The following is a 22,113-nucleotide window of genomic DNA, read 5'->3' as shown; positions in this document are numbered from 1 at the left end:
ACTTCAATTCTATTATGATTAGGAGCTTTCTTCGTAACTGAAAAGAAAAGAAAAAAATACCCGTGTATATATATATATATGTGTGTGTGTGTGGGTGTGTGTGTGTGTCCGTGGCCAATATCTCCCAGAAAGATAAATCCGAAAGACATATGTTCGCAACGCCACTAAATGAGTAAATAGATCGATAGCATAAGTCACCATTGAATACTGAGAACTGTAAAAAGGGTTTTTGAAGACAGTAATCCTTGATGATGACCTCAATAGATGTTGGAAATTATCCAATGTGGTTCATCTCTCAGCACTTCAGAAATATCCAGATTTAACGAAAATAAATGTTTAGGAAATGCAAACAGTAGATGAGAATCACGTTTTTGCAAACTTTTGAAACTAAGTATTTTATTGCAACATTTGAATGGTTTGATAGTTCTCTAATTTGTCAACAGCATTGTTGCTGATTGGGCAATTAACCCATCTTTTCATTTATGCTAGACAATAAACCCAATCAGCCAATCTACGTAAGAAATTTATAACTCAAATATCATTTTATTTTATTGATTAATTCAAACAAATTAATTGCATTGATTAGAGTCCTAACTGATATATACTCTTTAATAAAATCATATTGACTGAATTGTTTATATTGTAAATATTCATCTAATATTAAATAATAAAGCCAAAATATTCTAAAACTTAGGGAAAGAAATAGAAAAAGAGAGAGGGATGCGCATTATATTGACCAAAGAGTGCGAGAAAAAAGAGGAGACAGGGAAATGGAGTGGCAAAATGATGAAAGTTATTTTATTCGATTTTTTTTCCTTCTATATCATTTGACATTTGGAAGTTTAATGGATTTCCACTAATTCAAGTTTCATAAATTTTCTTTATTCATAATAATCGAATCCAAGATCTTATTTAAAAGAAGGAGATGCCGAACCATCTCAAATAAAGCATTTATGTTTATGGAATTATTTTTATAATATATTCAAACAATTATTCTCGTTAATTGAGATGTTTGGGTATCAATTTTCGGACAGATCAAATGTTTAGACTAATTTTTCATACTTCCTTCTCTTAAATTGTGTGTGTATATACACAATAAGGATATTCGATATATATCACACCGGTTGTGCGACTTCCCTTCTCTATCAAAATTGATCACATCTCAAACTAGTTTTGTACAAATGATTTGCTTCAATCTGGGGACCTATCCACCCCAGTTAGACGAGTTTAATTAGGTTTACTATCTAAATCTTTAATAGATGCATCACATAGCATTGTCTATTATCTAAATCTTTAATCTCACCTATTAACCTAGAGGTCGTAGGTTCGATACCTAGTAAAACTACCTGTGCCCCTTATTAGCTATTTAGATTTTTCGTTCATTGTATTAAACTTTTGGTCTTCTTTATAACCGAAAAAAAAATGTAATAAGACTATCTTTCTATTATTGTTGCAATTGCACTACTTTGTGGTTAATGGTTGAATACATTATCTTGTGGAAAACAAGTTCTTCCCCCCCTGCAAGACACTACAATTTCAACCTATCGGTTGAAACTAATTATATTTATAAAGTCAAATTATATCTCGCCGACTCATCAAAAGATTATACCTCGTCATAAAGTGCTTTTAGTGGATTCTAAATCCCTGATACTATATGTAAAATTCTTTATCCATAAGAGAAAAAAATATAATTTATTTATTTGGAATTAGTTACAGGGAAAAAAATGGAGGATTCATAACACGAGCAAGAACTCAAAAATTAACCTCGCCTTGCATGTGTCACACGACAGCTAATTACAATTCTTAATGTAAGACAAATTACTGATTTAAATTAATTAATTGACACTCTTCTCAATGGATGAAGACTTCACCTTTATATCCTTAATCCTCTTCATCCTTCTGCTACTTAGCGATAAGTGAACGAACCCATAACCCTTCATGACCTGATTATCCGCAAAACCGTAAGCCCGGTCCATCTGCCTGAGGCACCGCTCGGCTGGGTAGTGCCCGGAACTGGCACATGGCTTGCACCCTACAAAGTGCGTCACCAGGGGCCACCTATCGTCCCCGAGGCCTGGCCTGTACTTGTTCATCATCTCCTCGTACCTGGAGAAGGCATCAATGCATTTGCTGGATCAGAGAATTGTTTCAAAACGAACAATAAAGAAAATTGAGATTATCGGATACGTACCTGTCGACCAGAAAGTCCCAGTAACCGTGCAAGCAGTATGAGTTTTCTAGGTAAACTTTGTCGGCCCATATGTGTCTCTGAGAGGCTAGAAGGTAGACCATTGCTGATTGGTCATCGGCTTCGAAGGGAGGCCTGCCCTTGAGCTCTTTCGCTAGGAGCTGCCCTGCCTCCTCTCTCACCTGTTCATAAACATATGTATTTTAGGATTAGGAACTTGACATTCGATATGGAAGGAGTATGCGAATACGGTGAGACCCAAAAAACACGTTTGATAGGTTAATTGCTTCGGTAATCGCGGGTAATTATTAGTTTTACGTGGAAATCAGCACTTAGTATGTGCGGAATGGAATTGATCTTTATTTTTTATGCGTACCTTGCCCTTGGGACCCATCGGTGCCCAGGCATCAAGCAAGTCGAGGGACCACTGGCAGTTCCTGATGAAGAAACTCCCCGTGTTCAGCCCGATCCAGTCCTTCTCTTCGTACACCTTCTCGCTCCACCCATGGAATACGAGGTTGTAATCTCTGTACCTGGGAATAATTGTCGGGTAGTTTTCGATCAGGAGAGACACGTAATTGTTTCCAACGATAAAGTCATGGAAATAAAAGTTCATGTACGTAAGGTTCGGTATGTGGATATATCATTATATATACCTCTCCCATGGCACCTCAAAGGCCATGTCGGTGAACAGGGCGTCGCTGTCCATCCACCAAAGGAACTCCGCCTCCGGGTTCCCCAGCATCAGCTCCTTGATCAATGGGAGCTTGGACCAGAACCCGCCCATCTCCGCCTCGAGGACCGCCATGCTGTAGAAGACCTCGATCCTGTGAAGACGGCAGTAGTCTATCTTGTTTTTGATGGACTTCAGAAGGAGGTGGTCTCCGATTGGGCTCTCGCACGGTCCTGGGGATGACCCCGTGACAAGCAACACCCTGGGCTTGTTTCCGGACCCCACAACCTTTGGGCGGCCTGGATTGTTTTTAAGCCACTCGGCTCGTAGTTGATCCCAGTTCGATATCTTCCGGCCAAGCCTATATGATCCACCAGGGTTAAGGATAGGCTGTTCCTCACCATCTGTTCCCTGATCCTCTTCGTCTGCTAAAATCTTCGATATGTTGAGTGCCTGATATGAGTTCGGGTTCGAGACCAAGCTCGAGGTCTGGGTTGACGCCGATATCACAGGAGTTGACTCTGCTGATGAGACTTCTTTTACGGCTCGATAGGGCTCAACATGCTTGCCAAAGTAGTAAAATTGGCTGCGGAGTTTGGCGGATTTATTCTCCGTCGACCGGAACGTACTGGAATACCCCGTAGTCTCGAGTAGGACAAGGATAGTCGCGAAGCTAAAGAACAGGAGGATAATTCTGATATTCTGAGTAGCTCCAACAGTCAGGTTCCCCCGGCACAAGCCCGAGCATCTTTCGAGCATTCTTGCTTGAGAAGAAAGAACAAAAGAAGATCTTCGATACAAGGAGGAAGAGAGGCTCTCTGGTTGGGATGACTGAGGGGAAGTCTGAAAACTCGGAACCATATTATAAGTTCTATGCAATGGTCAAACTTCTTAACCATGAAACAACTTATTAAAGGATTGTCCATATTACGAGGATTGATCAAGCGACTTGGTATTTGTTCTAATTAAATAAAATTTTAAAGACGAGTCTTGTAAATGAAAATAAAATTTAATTATGAAAGTTTTATTGCACAATGGTCCAATCCGGATCGACCTGTTTTGGTAGGATCCGTTAACCTTAAGTACACACCGAAGAAAAAGAATAAAAGACTTCTCCATTGACTTCTGGCGTTGATTAGTCGACTTGCTTGCATGGAAGAGACTCAATTGGAAAGTAAAGAAAGGCTGCCAGCAATTTAATTAATTAATTATTTTATTTTATTTATTTGGTTTCACTTTGATATAATAATAATAATAATAATAATAATTGAAACTGGTCCTTATCACTATGGTATTGACACGTGAATTTATATAAAAATTTATTAATTAGAAAGAGATTAAAAGAAATTTCCAAAGATTGGCTTAGGTGGTGCGTCACTGGAATATCAAATTTTTAACTGTAATTTCCATCAATTTTTTCAAATTAAAATTGATCCATATCACTATGGTGTTGACACGTGGATTTGCCTAAAAATTATTATAAAGAAAGAGTTGTAAAAGGAATTTTCCAACTATTGGCTCAGGTGGTGAATAGTTGGAATGTCAAATTTTCTAATTCTCAATTGCAAGTAAACTAGTAAATCCTTTAATTGATTTAGAATTCCTTTCCATAATGTGTGCTCATCATTAACATTCCATAATTTTCCTAATTATTCAAAAAAAAATTAGTTAAGATCTTCAAATTACACTTATGTGTTGTTCAATATACTTAAGCAACCTAAGAACTTCACTGAAAAAGTTGAATTAATATTTTTATTTCAGCGCTATCATTTAATGTTTCAAGAAATTATAATAGTCTTTTCCTTAAATAAAATATTACCGAACTTTATAATTAAGCCACGTCTCCCTTTTTTCTTTTTCTTTTTAAATTTTTTTTATTTCCCGATTATTTGAAAATTCAAAACAATGAGGGTTTCGTAATGAAATGTAAAATCATTCAACCTGAAATTAAGAATTTTGCTAACCAAGATTTAGACAGTGTGTCCCCATCGTGCTCTTCAACTTTTATATATTTTAATAGATAATAGATCCTCGATAATTATTGCTCTTTTCAAATTATTAATTGACTTTTTTTGCTCGGATTAATTAACGTTTTATTGATTATTAATGAATCGGAAATTTACATTGAGGAGAATTAAACATAGAAAAGGAAAATAGCAAAATGCTACCCTAATCCAGGATGAGGACAAAAAAAAAAAACTGCCTCGTACGCTGATATCTTTTATCTGGTTGGGGAAGAAAACAAGTCATATGGTGCTAACGCGGGTTATTTAGCAGAAAAAGAAGAAGAAGGTATTAATGTGGGTTGATTTCAGCGGTTCAACGTGAGATTTTAGACTGATCTTATCTCGCCATGTGACTTGAGGAATGACCAATTAAATTATAATAAACTAAATAATAAGTGCTAATTACTCGATTAATTGTGATAAATTTTCTTAATTGAAAAAATCTTATAGATTTTTTTTCACTACATTATTTAAAATTTTCTCGATTCAACACTTATTTCCTTTAAATTAGATTTGATTTTTATTAATGAAAAAAATTCATGCCCGGAAAGTTTTATTCCTTCGTAGATTAATTCGACTCAAACTAAATTAGTTGAGAATCATTAACTTTCAGATATTAGGATGTACACCAAAAAAGAGGATTGATATGATTAGGGAGCTCTAAACTATGTGTCCAGCTGTACTATGGTATAATAACCTCCACATGTTTTTCTGGTACTTCATGTCAAACAACTATCCTAAATCATGTTGCAATCAATATTCTCGTTTTATACCCCCCAAAAAAAAAGAATTCTAAGTCAATAAATGCAATTTAGAGAAACTAAGCTAAGTTAGATGAATGTTATTGTTTGTATGATAAAAAAATTATTGTCGCTTTATCAACTATTATTAGTCAATAAATACAATTTAGAGACATCAAGAGTAGCTCTCGTAGTATCATTGGTAAAAGGATAATTACTTTAATTTCTGCAAAATATGTTAACACCTAACTCTCGAGTGGAACCATTATGCGCCACGTTGTAACAAATAACTAGATAAGTGTTCTGGGTCTCGGAAAGCAGGGGACCAGATAGAAGGTATATGAATAACGCTCCACTCATACCCGACTAAATTTGAAATTATAGGTCTTTTTTCCTGATAATATTTGAATTCATCAGAGCTATACGTATATATGTATATGCACTCTCGTACATACTAGTAGATATATATACAACAACATGGACATATTCATGGCTGTCGAAAAGAGAGAGAAATGGTCCAAGTTTCGAGAGTGAAACCTATGACCATTTCATAATTTCCAGTCTCTTTCTTTCGATCTCTCTATCATTTCCTTATCTTCTTTTATTTTTGTCGTCATTCATTTTCCACAAGTGTGACTGCGTCAATGCCCGAGGCTAGAATGCGATAAGCGCATCTATGAGGACTGGAAACTCGGACTTAGTCACTGACGCAATCCACTTGGATATATATATATATATATGTATGTATGTATGAATGTATATAGCGGTTTGAGACGGAAAAAATCTTTGATCATCTCGATTAATAAGCTTAGAAATAATCAAAACAATGCAAAATGTGTTGGGCTTATACACAACAAAATTGACCAGGCCTTAACAATATTCTGGCCTCGAGCTTGTAGAGAGCTCGATGCCCAGATCTGGGTCGAGCTCTCAAGTGAGGCTCATCACGAGCCGACCACAGAGCTCACAGAGCTCCAGCTTGGGTCTCCATGCCCACGATCTCTCTGCGAGAAGGTTAGGACTCCAATTTCTCTTAGTTCAAACCAATGTATGAAAATCAACGGTTCCCTCCTAATTCATTACTATCCATTGGATTTGATTTATGTAGGGTTAATAGCCCAAAAATTCAATTACTTTCATAAAATTTTTTAATCTATCAATTTTTTTACCTGAAAAATCATAACGTTTTTCTCCGTTTCCCTTATCTATTAATTAGTTAATTGAGTCATCAAAATTGTTGACGGGGCCGTTAACGCGCTGATATGGTAAACAGTTGCCTACGTGGAAAATATCAGTAACTCTAAAAATCACATAGTTTGCTTCTTTTCACATAATATGAATAACTTAAAAAAATCACTTAATTTACTTATATTCCCTCATCTACCAAAATATGGCATCTTTCAAAAATTACATCTACCAAAATGTGACTTCTTTGAATGAATTATAAGTTTGAATTAGAGACTTATATATATGTATGATGGCTTGAATGCTAAAAGAATTTTTAACTGAAAAGAAGTACTAGAATAGGTACAAATTTGTCATTTGCAAATAAAAAAAATAAGAAAATGACACCATGCATCATATTTCGAAAAATTAATATGGTGCATCACAAAAATTTTGAAAATTTTCACCGTGCATCATTTCCGTCAACTGATGGACGGAAAGCTGATGTGGCACGTTATTTGGACAAACGGTGCCAATTTGGCAGTGCTTACTCAGTATTTGGGTCCCACCTGGACCTGATAATATAATGTGCTGTGAAAATTATTTTCAGACTGTGATGCGTGGTGCAATTTTTCTATTTTAATATTTGTTTGTTAACTTATTTCCTAAAACTTATTTTCAAACTTATTTTTAGACTGTGATGCGTGATTGCAATCCGTAATTTTTATGCAAAACACAAACCTTGTGGAACAGAGTGTGGTTCTGAAAACACTCATTTACATAGGCAAGGTACTTATCATGCAGTTCGATCACTTTCCTAACAAAAACCTGTACACATGATTAATATCACATATCAATTATTGATGCAACACAACTCAATGAGGAATGAGGAATGAATGTGAGAAGAGATGGCCTAGTTACCTGTTCCTGCAAGCCAACCACATCCTTCTTCTCGGCCTGTATAAATGCAAAACCAATGTGGTTCATTTCCTCACATCTAGATGTATGGAAAGAGAGCCAACCTACACATGCGTTATTATAATAGAGCTCACTCATTTACTCTACACATGCATGTAAACAACATCCTGGAGGGAAGAAAAAGCTTTATTTCATAACAGGATTTGAGCCAACCGAAAAGCATCCCTTTATGATCAAGCAGAACTCATATTATAGTGATACTCATGGTTTGGTACGAGAGCAAAACTCATATAGATACAATCGTTCCACTTACAGACCCAAAGCAAAACTCATTTTAAGTGACATCAGAATACTGCAAGATTTAAGGAGAAATAGACAAGGAAATGAGAGAGAAAATTCAAAATTGGAGGAAAAGGGGCATAATGACTATTTTGATGTTTCTTTCATTTTTCGTCAAAATCTAACAGAGATGGATAGAGGAATCGATTTGATGTTCTTTAAGGACCCAACTGGTGTTACAAAAAACTAACTTGATGTTTTTGGGACCAACTTTATGTTATAAAGGACTAACCTGATGGTACATGGACCAAATAGATGTTCCTAGGGACCAAAGTGATGCTGAGCTTATGCACGGGACAAAGTGATGCAACTTACATAACTCAGAGACTAAATTGATAGTTTACTAGTTCTTTAACTGTCTTGTTCAAGATTTTAAAAAGGTACCTGTTGCTATTATAAATTCTTTTTATGAGTATAAAAATGTATTTACTCGTTGCGTCTTCATTTTTAGTTATAGGATCTAGCAAAAGATCATCAAAGATGAACAAAGTAAAACACAAGTTTGATTGAAAATAATAACAATCAAAATAATGATGCTGCTGCAAAATACATTTTCCGTTAAGATTTGAAAATGATATACGGAAAGACTAATGACTACAATCTGAATGAATTAAACCAAGAAGGAACAATAAAATTTTAATGAACAAAAACAATGCTGGAGCAAAGAAACCGAGCCTACTGATCAATTTCTGCATTTACATCACTCCGCTGGGGAAGGTACGAGATATTGAGTTTGGAAAAGGAAATAATAGATGTATATATAATTATATATATTTTTAAATTTTGAACTACCTAATAAAGCAAAGTAGACATACGAACAATTTTTTTAAAAAAATTATTAATCATAAATAGAGTAAAATACATAATAAAAGATAACTTATTGTAGTTATTAAGATAATATAAAACGAACAAATATCGCGTGAGTATGAAATCCTTCTCGCAGTTTCCAAAAACAATAGAGTAAAACATATAATAAAAAAATGAATTATTGAAGAAAAGTTATTAAAACAATGTAAAACGAAGAAATATCGCGCAATCTCCCCCAAAAAGCACAAAACTGGGAACTTTTGTTAGTATAGATAGATAGATAGATAGATAGATATACCATCAACATCATCATATGAATTTTTTTTTATCTCATTAAATTTTTTTATTATACCCTCGTGTTTTTCTGAATGTCGAAGACATGCATGCCGAAACCGGCTGCATCTGGCCTCCAAGGGCATCGTAACATCAAATTATGATTTAGGCAAATTAAATGGCTTAATCAGATTATAGTTTCCTCGTCGGTTGAATTATTTATATTTGGCCTCTCTTGTGATGGGATTATTTATATTTGGCCCACAAGAATGTTTGGCTTGTCATTTACTATATCAATGTGAATTCCATATTTATTCTTTTCCCACAGGACCAAGTTGCTTACTTGTATCACTAAACAACAGCTCAACATAGTTTAGATTTTTTGACAAATTCACCAAAAAAATAAAAACTATTTGACTTAATAGGTTAGAGCTTCAAAGGAATAGTTCACATACATTGTCTTTCTTTTCTTTGGGCAAGCCAAATACAATATGGTCTTTAATTGACATTATTCTACAATTAGTAAGTACGTTTTTCTCTTAATTATCACCAAGAGTTGTGGCCTAAGTTGGTAAGGCGGCGACCTTTCTTGAAGTTTGAGGTTACCGGTTCGACTCCTCGAAGGCTGTTAATTAAGGAGCTAAAATTTCTCCATGCATGCCAGAATGCCAAAATCGGCTGCCCTAGCCCCGGCATCGTACCAGAATGCCACTGTCTTCAGGTCTAAAAAGAGGTTAGTCATACTTCCGCTCATTCGCCGCTCCAACCAAAGAATTTCGTCATGTGTAAAGAGAGTAGGACTCTTTCCTGATACGATGACATGTGATACTCCCAACCATTGGGGAAAAAATAACAGAAGAAAATTATCTAAGATGTGAGATTTCATATACTCCCCAGATGACGATTAGTATGTGCTATATATGTAAAGGCATTTTTATCGCCTCAAATGATAGTATACATAATATTTTTTTTCTAATATAAGGGTTGATTTGTTGAACTTCCAGATATGATTTGATGGCAGATTGAAGTTGGTTGATGGGAAGGACGAGAAAAGAGCAAATATTAGGCCTACAATCTGAGAAAGTTAATACATCAACATCAACACAGATATGAACTTGAATATGTTAATTATCATAATTATAATTTATTATATAACATTAATTTAATACTTATTATAAAGGATTAAAGGAATTTTTGGATTGACGATTCGAGGAAGGGTGGACTCTAGGGTCAGTTTTGGTGGGTTATGTTGCTTATTTATGAAGGGTTTCTTGTCTGAATGAAATTCATAAAAATAAAAAAATAAAGACCGGTCCGTCAAATGGAGGGGCGAGTTGGGGACCTTTTCCCACTCGCTCCTCCCTCTGGTTTTTTTTTAAAATTTTAATTTCAATTTAAAAAAATATTTCTCCAAGTTTTAAAACCTCACTCGCTCCTCCCCCTCTTCTTTTCTTTTTTTAATTTTCAATTAAAAAAATCATCTTTCTCTACGTTTTAAAATCCCGTTTCGATTCGAAAAGGAAGGTGTACTGTAATGACATACATTCTCACCTCTCAATCATGTTTGTAGGTCCGATTTTCATGGTGATATATATGTATTTATTTATTTATATACATATTACTAATTTTCAATTTTCAGTTTTAAAATCCTTCTTGATTCGAGAAAGAGGTTTTGCTATGATAACATACATCGTCGCCTCTCAACCATGTTTTTAGGTTTGATTCTCATGGTGAAATTCATATTACAAATTCCTATTTTTCTTTTGAAAAAATCTCATCATTTTTTTTTATGTTTTAAAATGCGTCCCAATTTGAAAAAGAAGTATAGTGTAATGACGCGCACAGTCATCTCTCAATCATGTTCTAGGTTCAATTCCCGTGTTGAGACTATCAATGTTCTTCATTAATCCATAGTTTTTCACGTTTTAAAATAAAAACATATGCGTCAAATGGAGGGGACGAGTTGGGGAACTCTTCCCACTCGCTCCACCCCTCTTTTTTTTTTTAAAAAAATTCTATTAAAAAATCATCTTTCTCTAGATTTTAAAATCCGTCTCGATTCGAGAAAGATTGTATTATGTAATGATATACATTCTCACCTCTCAACCGTCTTTATAGGTTCAATTTTCACAATGAAATATATACACATATATATATATACACATATTACTACCATTCAATTTTCTGTTTTAAAATCTTTCTTGATTCGAGAAAGAGGTTATACTATAATGACATACATCGTCACCTTTCAAGTATGTTTTTAGGTTCGAATCTCATGGTGGAATATATATTACAAATTTCCATTTTTCTTTTGAAAAAATCTCATCGTTTTCTTTTCATATTGTAAAATGTGTCCCAATTTGTGAAAGAAGTATAGTGTAATGATACATATCATCGTCTCTCAACCATGTTTCTAGGTTTAATTCCTGTGGTAAGACTATCGGTATCCTTCATTAATCCATAATTTTTCACATTTTAAAAACCGTCTCGATTCGAGAGAGAAGGTGTAGTGTGACGACACACGCCCTCGTATCTCAACCATGTTTGTAGGTTCGATTCTCATGGTGAAATATATATGGAAATATATATTACAAATTTTCATTTTTTTGAAAAAATCTCATCATTTTTTTTCATGTTTTACAACCCGTCCAAATTTGAGAAAAAGGGTGTAGTGTGGTGACATATACCATCACCTCTCAACCATCTTTCTAGATTCGATTCTCGTAGTGGACCGTCGGTGCCCTTTATTAACTATTAGGATTTCACTTTCATTGTATTAGACCATGGACCTCCCTTATTAAAAAAAGTACCGAGTCGGATAGGTAGCGCATAATTTGATTCATCCGTCGACCTAATGATCATATCTTTATAACCGAACCAATTATTCCAAGAAAATAATATTTTCTTTAAAAAAATTTTTGCTAGAATAACCATAATAAGTTTTTCTTAATTTTCACATTTAAAAAAAAAACAATTTCAATCTTTGTCCTTGTTTAAACTCTGGGTGTTCGACCTTAATGACTCAATATCTAGGTCGGACCAATAGCCCTGAGAAAAAAATATATTTTTTTCCAAGTTTTACTATATTTTATAACCAAAATGCTAGATATACAAATTCGAATATATGCAAATATATTTTTTAAATTTCAGTTTTATATTGCAAACTGATCTCACATCAAAGTAGTTTTTAAAATTAAAACCCTTAATATTCAAATACTTATTTTCATATTGTTTATAGTCTTTATATAATAGTCAAATAATTCTATTTCCATATTCAAATGCGAAATATGATGGATGACTTTCTTAGTGGTTCTAAATATAATCAAATCATATAATTTCTTATAATTGGTGGTTGAACCAGTTGACCCACAATCCAGTGAAAATTGTAGAATCACACCTAGGCCGAGTTTTAAGACATCGCTTTTCTCGCTATCTAATTATTGAAATAAGAAAAACAGAAGAGATGAAAAGGTCATATAGAAGTTATTTATCCTTTAAATAAATTTTCTATTATTGTAATTTCTTTTCTTTTATCAAATTTTTGTTAATTAATAATTTTTCCATCATATCTTAAAAATATATATAAATCTTGATTTCGTATTTTCAAATAAGATCTCATTTTCCATTAAGCAAATCTTCTTAAATATATATACTACCCAATTGATTTATAATATTTCCGTATGTATAGGGTGCTCATCATTAATGTTTCATAAGTAGCCTAATTATTGAAATATATTGTAATAATTCAAATTAAATAAAAGGCTTAATTATCTAAAAAATACGAGATTTGCACTTGTTTCCTAAATGTAGTACGATCTTTGAAAAATAGCATAAAATGGCTTGACCTTTGTATATTTTCCTAAATGTAATACGACCTTTAGAGAATAGCATATAAAGGCACTATCTTTGCATTTTTTCTTAAATATAATACGACCTTTAGATTTAATTGCACATTTAGCATAATGTAAATTATTCAGTCAAATTGTAATGATAACAGCTAATGTGGAGCTAATGGTGCCACGTGACATAACATAATTGGACGAGTAGACCCCACATGAATGGACGATAATAGTTAACATGGAGCTAACGGTGCCTGGTGCCATTCGTTTAATCATGTGTGCCACATTGCATCGTTAACTCCCGCTAAATGTTATCGTTACATTTGATGGAATAATTGAGGTCGTGCTAGAATCGCAGTTTAACCTGAAAGTAGTGCACTTCAGTGCTTTTTTTAAAGGTCGTGATACATTTATGAAAAAGTACAAATGTCGTGCATTTACATACTACTATGCAAATATCATGCTATATTTAGGAAAAAAATGCATTTCGGACATTTCTATACTATTTTCTAAATGCCATATTATAATTAGAAAAAAGTATAAAAATCATGTTTTTCTATATAATTAACCTTAAATAAAATTTAATAACACAAAGATGATGTATTGTCAGGGGAAAAGTGTAACAATAACATTGCTTGATAATATTATATAGATAACTTTATTTATCTATTTAAATTTTAAGATAATTGATTCGAATCTTATTAAACTAAAAATTAAATTAGAAATAGGAGTAATAATTTTTTTGCACCCCGCAGCGCAACGCGGGTTCCTTTTCCTAGTAGACAAATGAAACCTCCTTAAACATTAAACAAGAAGTGAAAGCAGGTCCCAAATGGGACCTACTGGAGGTGGGGAGCCTTTCCCCATTTGCATCTTTTAAAAAAATATTCAAATTCAAATTTTCTTTTTTTTTTTAGAAAATTAAGTAGGTAATTTAGTTGACCCATCGGGATTCAGTTCCTTTTTTTAGCCCCTCTAATGGTATTTTAGCTATAACCCAAATCATTTAGCAGGATATTCGAATGACCCGTAGAAATAAACGATATGATCTTTATGATCGCATCAATTATTTTCAAAAAAATATTTTTCACTCAACTTTTGTCTGGAAAAGTAAAAAAAAAATTCCTATTAAAAATATTTTGCTAATCTCGCAACTTCTTTATCTTTTTAAATATTCACATTTTTTTAACCGTTTTGTCGGTAGTTTGACCCGATTAAGGTAGCAGGTTATCCTGTCAACATGATAGGATAAACGATCCTATCATTATGGTAGGATCAATTATTTCATAATAAAGAAATACTTTTCACGCAATTTTGTATAGATTAATCAGAAGAAATTTCATTATAAAAAATGTTAGATATACAAATTTAGATATGTGTTTTTTAAAAAAATTAGGTTGCCAATGGGAAACCTTTTTTCACTCTTGGGAGTTTATCATTCACGGGCCATGAACACTTCAATTAAACACATTATCTTGAGATCTTATCATCACTAATAAATAAACTTATATAAATAATAATATTAGTACATCTAATAAATTATTTGAGACCCTTTTTAAATTCGCGGCAAGCACGGGGCTAATGCCTAGTTAAGGATAATTTTGCTATATATCCATAACAGAACATTATAAAATACACACACCCACACATGTATATATATATATATATATATGATATTTAAAACAATTATTTTTAATTTCTAATAAATTATTTTAGACCATTGCATAACTTTCTTTTTACCGCGAGATCGCCAAATTTCCTCAACTAATTAAATAAGACTCATTTTGACTTGCTCTAATCACAAAATGATTCAAATGGGTTTTGAAATCTTATTTGCAAAACTCTATCTAATATATATATACACACACATATCTGACTTGGGAACACTGCGGCAGCGCGTGGGGAGCCCTCGCGACGTCAGCAGATACACGCGACAAACACAGTTGCTCATACCTCCGTCTATAAATAGCTTTCCCGCCTGTAATTCTCATTTCCCATTTAGTCCATATTTCTTCCCCCAAAAAATAAAGAGTTTTACTAATGGTTCAAGCAATGGCGGCTAGAACTCAACCTTTCATTTTGGTACTCATTCATCTTGTCCTCTCGACCGCACCAAGTAAGTACATGCCCCGATTTCTTACGTACGCGTCTCCTAAAGTTTTCTTCACTGATATAATTATATCTATCCATTCAATGACATTAACTTGTCGATTGAATCGATTTTAAGTCGGGGAAGAACTGTTAAATTTTCACTGAATCTATAAATGATTTCGCAACCCAAAAGAACTTCCTGATTATGGACACTAAGATCACAAAGAAAATCTTTATAATTTCTTTCCACATTGAGGAACAGGTTCACTATTAATAAATAAACATATTCTTCCACGAATAATATTATGTCTTGAATTAGGTGTGGAGTCGGCCACATTCACATTCATCAACAAGTGCAGCTACGCTGTCTGGCCAGGGATCCTCTCCAATGCTGGCACACCGCAGCCCTCCATGACCGGCTTCGCCCTCCAATCAGGAGAGTCCAATGCCTTGCCCGTCCCGGCCACGTGGTCCGGCCGGATGTGGGGCCGAACACTCTGCTCCCAGGACCCCGCCACTGGCAAATTCAAGTGCCTAACGGGTGATTGTGGCTCAGGAACCCTGGAGTGCTCCGGGGCAGGGGCCATCCCCCCAGCCACCCTGGCGGAGTTCACACTCGATGGTGCGGGCGGCCTCGACTTCTACGATGTCAGCCTAGTTGACGGCTACAACCTCCCAATGTTGGTGGTGCCGCAGAATGGCCATGGCGGGAACTGCACAGCCACCGGATGCGCAGCTGATCTGAACAACCCGTGCCCAGCGGAGCTCATGGTGAGTGGTGACGGCGGGCACAGCGTCGCGTGCAACAGTGCATGCAACGCGTTCGGAGATCCGAGGTATTGTTGTAGCGGGGCATACGGGACACCGGACACGTGTAAGCCGACCACGTACTCGGAGTTCTTCAAGAAGGCGTGCCCCAGGGCTTATAGTTACGCGTATGATGACGGAACGAGCACGTTCACTTGCGCTTCTGCGGATTATACAATCACTTTCTGCCCTTCCCTTTCTACCAGGTAACTAATCAAATAATTAGTCAGTCCACCCACCATACATCTAATCTAAGGAAATAAGTAATAATATTAATAAACCCACATATGGCCTTGTTGTGATCAAACTTGGCCATATATGAATTCAAATTTTATTATTCAAAGTTACATGAACAATAATATATCGAAGAATCAAAAGGAGATTTTTAAACCACATTATACTTCACTTAGATTAATTACGTATACACGATACTTAATGCTCACGATGATAACTTACATTGTCGGTGATAGTAATGCAGTTTCATATTTTATCCTTAATGGTATGTTGATTTCAGATTCTATTCTCGCCAATGTGCCATGCAAAATTCGGGAGCTACGCTGCGACATGTCGCATATGTTTAACCAAATATGTACAAATGATTAAGATAGTGTAATGTAGGGTTTTTGGCAACGGTAGACGTTTGAAATTGTTTGGCTTATGTGATAGCTCCTCTTTCACTTGGGCAGCCTGAAGACCGAGGGGGATCAAGACCCAGTGGCGGCGGATGTCGATGGCAGCCCAATCTCGGCAGTAATCCATAGCTCCGCAGCTCACCGCACCCGATCACTCTCCGGTGTTCCAACTGCTCTTGCCGTCTTGGCGGCTGCTTGGCAGTTATGGCGTCTCCATTGAATGGGCCTGTTCAACTTCAGCCTCTGCCATTTCAACTAACCCTTATAAGTATTCAGCTTGTCTGACCCGCCCCCCTCCCACCCCCCACCCCCCCCCAAAAAAAAAAAAAAATCAAGAATGTTATTTTAAAAAAAAAATTCGGTGAAAGCAAGAATGTTAATTTAATGGGTAAATTGCACTGATGGTTCAAAATGTTTTACAAATGTTTCATTATAATTCAAAAAGTTTTTTTTCACTACATGATAGTATAAAATATTTCAAAGTTGTTTCATGATGGTACAAACCGTCAACTCGAGCTTGACGCCGTCAAGCCGACGCTGACGTGGCTACTACGTGTCACCTCCTTGTTGACGTGGCCGAAAAATTTTCAATAATTTAAAAATAATTTTAAATTTTAAAAACTTTTAAAAATAATTTTAAACTTTTAATTTAAAATTAAATTTTTTACAAAATTATTTTTAAAAATAAAAAATTATTTAAAAAATTTTAAAAATTTTAAAAATTTTAAATTTTTAAAAATAATTTTCAAAAATATCAAAATTTTAAAATAATTCTTAAAATTTTTTTCTAAAATTGTACTCTTTTTTGTATTTTTTAATTATTTTTGTATTTAAAAAAAAAGTTAAAATTTTTTAAAAATAATTTTCAAAATTTTAAATTTTTTTTTCAAAATTTTTACTCTTTTTTTGTTTTTTTAAATTTTTTTGTATTTTTTAGGACTTTTTAAAATTTTTTTTTTCTTAAATGACGTGGCACACTATGATTGGTTCCACGTAACAAAAGTAACACATAGGACGCGCCACGTCAGCAAAATGTTAACGGCGTTAGGGCCAATTGACGGTTTGTACCATCGTGAAACAACTTTGAAACATTTTGTATTATCATGTAACGAAAAAAACTTTTTGAACCATAATAAAATATTTGTAAATATTTTGGACCACCATTGCAATTTACCGTAATTTAATTGAAGGTTCTTGGAGGGCCCGCTAACTTCTGGGAGGGTTGCAATCAGGAGGACGGCCCAAATGGATCGGACGGCTGGCTTTTTTTGTTTTTTTTAATGTACTTATTTTTTTTTCATTTTGGAATTTTCTTTGTGGACAATTTGTTATTTACAAATTCAGAAGCAATTCCATTTCGGGGTTTCCTTTAAAATTATTTTCACGGTGGCTTTAGGTAGGAGATTGTGATGGCTTTTCTGTTTTTAATGCAAATGGACATGTAGATGACATATCATCCATCGTCTCATGTCCTTTGGAGTATTGTTTTTTATAATATCTTAATAAATTTCTTCAATAACAAGTAAATTAACATTATAGGAAAAATTGACAAAGATTGGTGATTAGTAGCTTGAATAAGTTCGTGAAATTCTAAAATATTGGAGACCTCTTGCTGAAGTGAGCAATTAGAATTTCATCCGATGACTCCAAGACCAAGTTGTTATTTTCAAAGTTTTAATAATGTTCGCTCGTTTAGTTTTGTCTTCGAATGATGTGAATTTGGAGATATGTTCTTTTTAAATTAAAAAGGTGTTTCGGGGTTGATGAGTAATATTATCATCTAATAGGACCGAAACCTTGGTCTAAATCATGCAAAAGACGATGCTGTCATTAGCCTCTTTTTGCTCTCATTTTCTCCATGTGCATTCTATTATCCGAAAATAAAATGGATCCAACTAATGCAGTTCAAATTCGATAGGCACTCTAAGATATAGAGTTCTTTCAATGTGAATTTTTTCGATCCTAATATTCGAACTGCAGACTTTATTTAGTAAAACAAATATTGTACCACTTAAATCAAGTTAGTTGATTTTACTTATTTAGGAATTCAAGTATGAGGAAGACTCATAAGCTTAATGTTTACACCCACTTTCCGTACATTGTGAAAATTGGGGGATCATGACACGTGTTTGATTAATTTCGGATATTTGGACTCGGTTTGATGAGTTGCATACCGGTGTTTCGTTAGTTGGATGTGGGTTATATTTCTTTGGGGTCAAGCACGTGAAGATAATGGAGCTCATATGGTGAAAATTCCAATTTAAAGCCTTGGACGTGTCTTCTTTGATCAGAGGCGGTGGGAGTTAATTTAATTGACAGCCCAATATGAAGATATATACAAGTATGCATATGCATGAGCGTGCGAATTTTTAACAGAGGCGGTGGAGATTTATTTTCCTTGGCAGTCTATTATTCTTAGTGAGCAAGCATGTGATATTTTCATAATCTTCGAGCTTAAATGATGAATAAGTCGGATATCTCTCCGATATATTTTATTATTTTCTATTTGAACAATATCTCGATATCTTGTAGTTATAGGCTTATCCATTTAGAGAAATTTTCTAGGGTTTTATATAAACGCCTATAAATATGTGTTTCAAAGTTCATCATAATCCCTCTTTAGCACAACTATTAATCGTACTACACTTTTTCTATCTTTTCTTTTTAGCACTTTACTTTCCTCACACTTATATTATCGCACTTTCAATATCTACTTTTCTAATACTTTAATACAATGCACCTTTAATTCCTTGCAATCGCCGATCATTCGCCACCTATCCTTCTACTACCCCTTTTTGAGCTTCCGGGCAAGGAATGGGCTTCCACTTGAGCTTAGGTGTCCGGACCTAGGTGTGGTTTCTCTCGGCTTTACGAGGCCGAGATCCACGCTCTACGAATCTTCTTGGATTCGTGGTTGCATCATTCTTAAAATCGACTTCCTGCTGTCTATTCCATCGAGTCTAGGTTCCGGCCTAGATTCTTTCTTTTCAGCCATTGAAGGCCGAGAACCGTCCTTTGCACAGTCTTAGTTAGCCGTGATTCAACATAGTACGAATAAATAGTGGAGAATCCATAGCGGCTAAATCCCTAAGCCGCGAGATCATCTGAAGCAGGGGCGGAGCCAATGTATATTTAGGGGGGGCAATTGCCCCCCTGAACTTTGGAGTTTTTAAGTTTTACCCCCAAAAGTATGAGTTTTTTTATGTAAAATTTGTATTTTGCCCCCCCTGAACTTTGAAATTTTTAAATTTTGCCCCAAAAGTATGAGTTTGCCCCCCTGAAATAAAATCTTGGCTCCGCCCCTGGTCTGAAGCGCATTCAACTGTCTATTTCATCTATTCGTAACCCAACCGCCACTCAGTCCAGCGGACTCTCGAGACCGTGGTACAACGCTTTGTATCGGTGGAGCCAACTGGTGTAGGGTCGATAATTTTCTTAGGACAACGTCCTGACACACTTGGTTTTCTCATTATCTACTAGTCGGCGATTTTCAACGTGATAAACACTTAATAAGAGATAATATATTGAAATACAAGGACAAGAGCTCATTGGTGGGAAATGAACTCAACATCACTCGATTTCAAATTTGGAGATTCCACCACGGTTGGTAGGTAAAAAAAAATCACCACGATTTTTTTAAACCATTAGATCACCTTACATGAAATATGCATTGTACACGTGTCATTAAGATTCACCCTCTTACTTTTAATATCGATATTTTCGACCACGCATCTTCTCGTCGACGGTCGATCTTACCCGTGAATGAGCCAGGTCCATTTCAATATTCAATCGAATTGAAATGTACTGGTCCAATCGAATTAAGAACAATTTAATTACTTAAAAAAAACTAATAATTATCGATGGAACTTGGGTACAAGGTCGACAGGACTGGTCGAATCACTTAATTCCTAACAATCCCAGATTGAGTCTCTGCTATTAATTAACAACAGAGGATCCATGAGATTGTTCATCAAAATGCAACTGCATAATTCATCATTTTAGATAAACACGGACAATAGAAAATCTAACACGTGGGGCGGACTGACTAGATTTGAAACAAGAAATTTATAATCTTGTAGTTGGGAACCTGTTCTTCATGGTGGGCCTCGCATGAAGAGGGGCTAGAAGGCTTGAGCGACGCAGCTGAGGCCATGGTCGGGGTGAGGAATCGACAATGGTTGGAGAGAGGTCAATTGTTGCAGCCAGTGCAGAATCGATGATGGACCGAGCTAGAGCCGGGCAGGGAGGCAAACACCGCGACTGACGTCGCCAGGACAGGAGGGTAGGGGGAGGAGTCCGCATCAAACCGGGCTGGTGGTAGAGCGTGGAATGGCGAGCAATCGAAGGCGCTGCGATGAAATTAGGGATTCGACGGTTGAATTGTTATGTCAGTTGGGGGAATTTGTTCTTGTAAGAGGCCCAACATATTGATTTATGGTTTTCAGATAATTATCTTACTGAATCCAACTTAATTCTATTCATCACCAAATTCAATAATATATCATTACTGTATTATTTTTTTATTATTTAATAATAATTTATCGCTCATACTTTTTCTTAACTATTTCTATAATTAATTTTCCCGGAGTTTGTCAGAATTGGAACCATCATAGTTGCACTTTGGAAGCTCAGGTGGATACTCAACGGACTTGGAAACAGTATGGTTTCCCAAAAAACAAAATTAAAAAAAAAAAATCAATAACTGGCCATGAGCCGACCCCGATCATGCAGCAAAAATAATACTTGACATGAGCAGCGCAGAAAGATAGAGGCAATATTACCTAAGATGAGTACTCGGCGGTAATCTTGGCCATGTACACAGAGCGAATGTAAAAACTGGAAACTTTGAGGAGCTCTTGAAGTTTCCATTCTTTTTCTACCTCATCATGAGGGAGCTCCATGTCTTTGCTGTCATAGGGCTCGCATTCACCAGGTTCTTGGCAATTCTCAGCTGGCATTCCATGATGGGTGCCAAAATTGAAGCCACTTTCGCCTGCTCCAAAACACAAAATATAGATCCTACCTCGATATGAAGATAATATCGATGCCGAAAATAAATAATACCATCGAAATGAAAAAGCAAAATACCATGTATGCTTCTGCGTTTGTATTAAAACCGGAAACAAGGTTAACCAACTCTCTCACTTAAAACAGCACCTAAGGGGAAGTGAAGTTCGTTCTTCAATTAACTGAAGCTCATATATACATTCTCCGTCTTTAGTTCTTCTTCAGATGCATATATATTTTCAGCATGATAAGTACCAAAATCCACTCTTTTTTTACTTTGTTATCTAAAAGGAGAGAGAACCTGAAGAATTTGGCATTTTATACACACAATATGGTTCGCAAAAATTTCAAGACTCATATATATGTATGTATGTATGTATGTATGTATGTATGACAAATATCTCTATCTTTCAAATCAATTCAATAATTTTCCAGAATTCCTATGATATGGAGAAATACATCCCGCAATTCGACGCTTAATGAAAACATCTAACTCCTATTTCTCAATTAATTGTGGAAAAGTTAATTTTATGTACATAAAAAGAATCATACTTCGAAATAAATTTCCCTCTAGCAGGGGCCATAACAGTCTTAATGGACGTTCTATACACTTCTCGGGCACGCAATGG

The 22,113-nt window shown here is 35.1% G+C and overlaps 2 protein-coding genes across 2 annotated transcripts; one reads left to right on the top strand and one right to left on the bottom strand.

Moving 5' to 3' along the window:
* Positions 1 to 1,673: 1,673 nt before the first annotated feature.
* Positions 1,674 to 3,737, bottom strand: LOC116210070 (xyloglucan 6-xylosyltransferase 2-like). The gene is made up of 4 exons (XM_031543878.1): positions 2,845 to 3,737; positions 2,565 to 2,721; positions 2,192 to 2,370; positions 1,674 to 2,106 (listed from the first exon to the last, which is right to left on the bottom strand). Exons 1-4 carry the CDS (start codon positions 3,720 to 3,722, stop codon positions 1,836 to 1,838), a joined length of 1,485 nt encoding a protein of 494 aa, XP_031399738.1. The 5' UTR covers positions 3,723 to 3,737; the 3' UTR covers positions 1,674 to 1,835.
* Positions 3,738 to 14,929: 11,192 nt separating this feature from the next.
* LOC116210157 (thaumatin-like protein 1b) lies at positions 14,930 to 16,982 on the top strand. The gene is made up of 3 exons (XM_031543979.1): positions 14,930 to 15,063; positions 15,358 to 16,051; positions 16,532 to 16,982. Exons 1-3 carry the CDS (start codon positions 14,988 to 14,990, stop codon positions 16,695 to 16,697), a joined length of 936 nt encoding a protein of 311 aa, XP_031399839.1. The 5' UTR covers positions 14,930 to 14,987; the 3' UTR covers positions 16,698 to 16,982.
* Positions 16,983 to 22,113: the final 5,131 nt, after the last annotated feature.

This window comes from Punica granatum, chromosome 6 (assembly GCF_007655135.1).
Source record: "Punica granatum isolate Tunisia-2019 chromosome 6, ASM765513v2, whole genome shotgun sequence".
NCBI lineage: Eukaryota > Viridiplantae > Streptophyta > Magnoliopsida > Myrtales > Lythraceae > Punica > Punica granatum.
This window is presented reverse-complemented; position numbering and strand designations above follow the sequence as displayed.

Coding starts and splice junctions, on each gene's coding strand:
- LOC116210157 (XM_031543979.1), top strand. CDS start 14,988: ATGGTTCAAGCAATGGCGGCTAGAACTCAACCTTTCATTTTGGTACTC. Junction 15,064..15,357: donor TGTCCTCTCGACCGCACCAA/GTAAGTACATGC, acceptor GTCTTGAATTAG/GTGTGGAGTCGGCCACATTC. Junction 16,052..16,531: donor TGCCCTTCCCTTTCTACCAG/GTAACTAATCAA, acceptor TCACTTGGGCAG/CCTGAAGACCGAGGGGGATC.
- LOC116210070 (XM_031543878.1), bottom strand. CDS start 3,722: ATGGTTCCGAGTTTTCAGACTTCCCCTCAGTCATCCCAACCAGAGAGC. Junction 2,722..2,844: donor TTTGAGGTGCCATGGGAGAG/GTATATATAATG, acceptor AATTATTCCCAG/GTACAGAGATTACAACCTCG. Junction 2,107..2,191: donor TGGGACTTTCTGGTCGACAG/GTACGTATCCGA, acceptor TGCCTTCTCCAG/GTACGAGGAGATGATGAACA.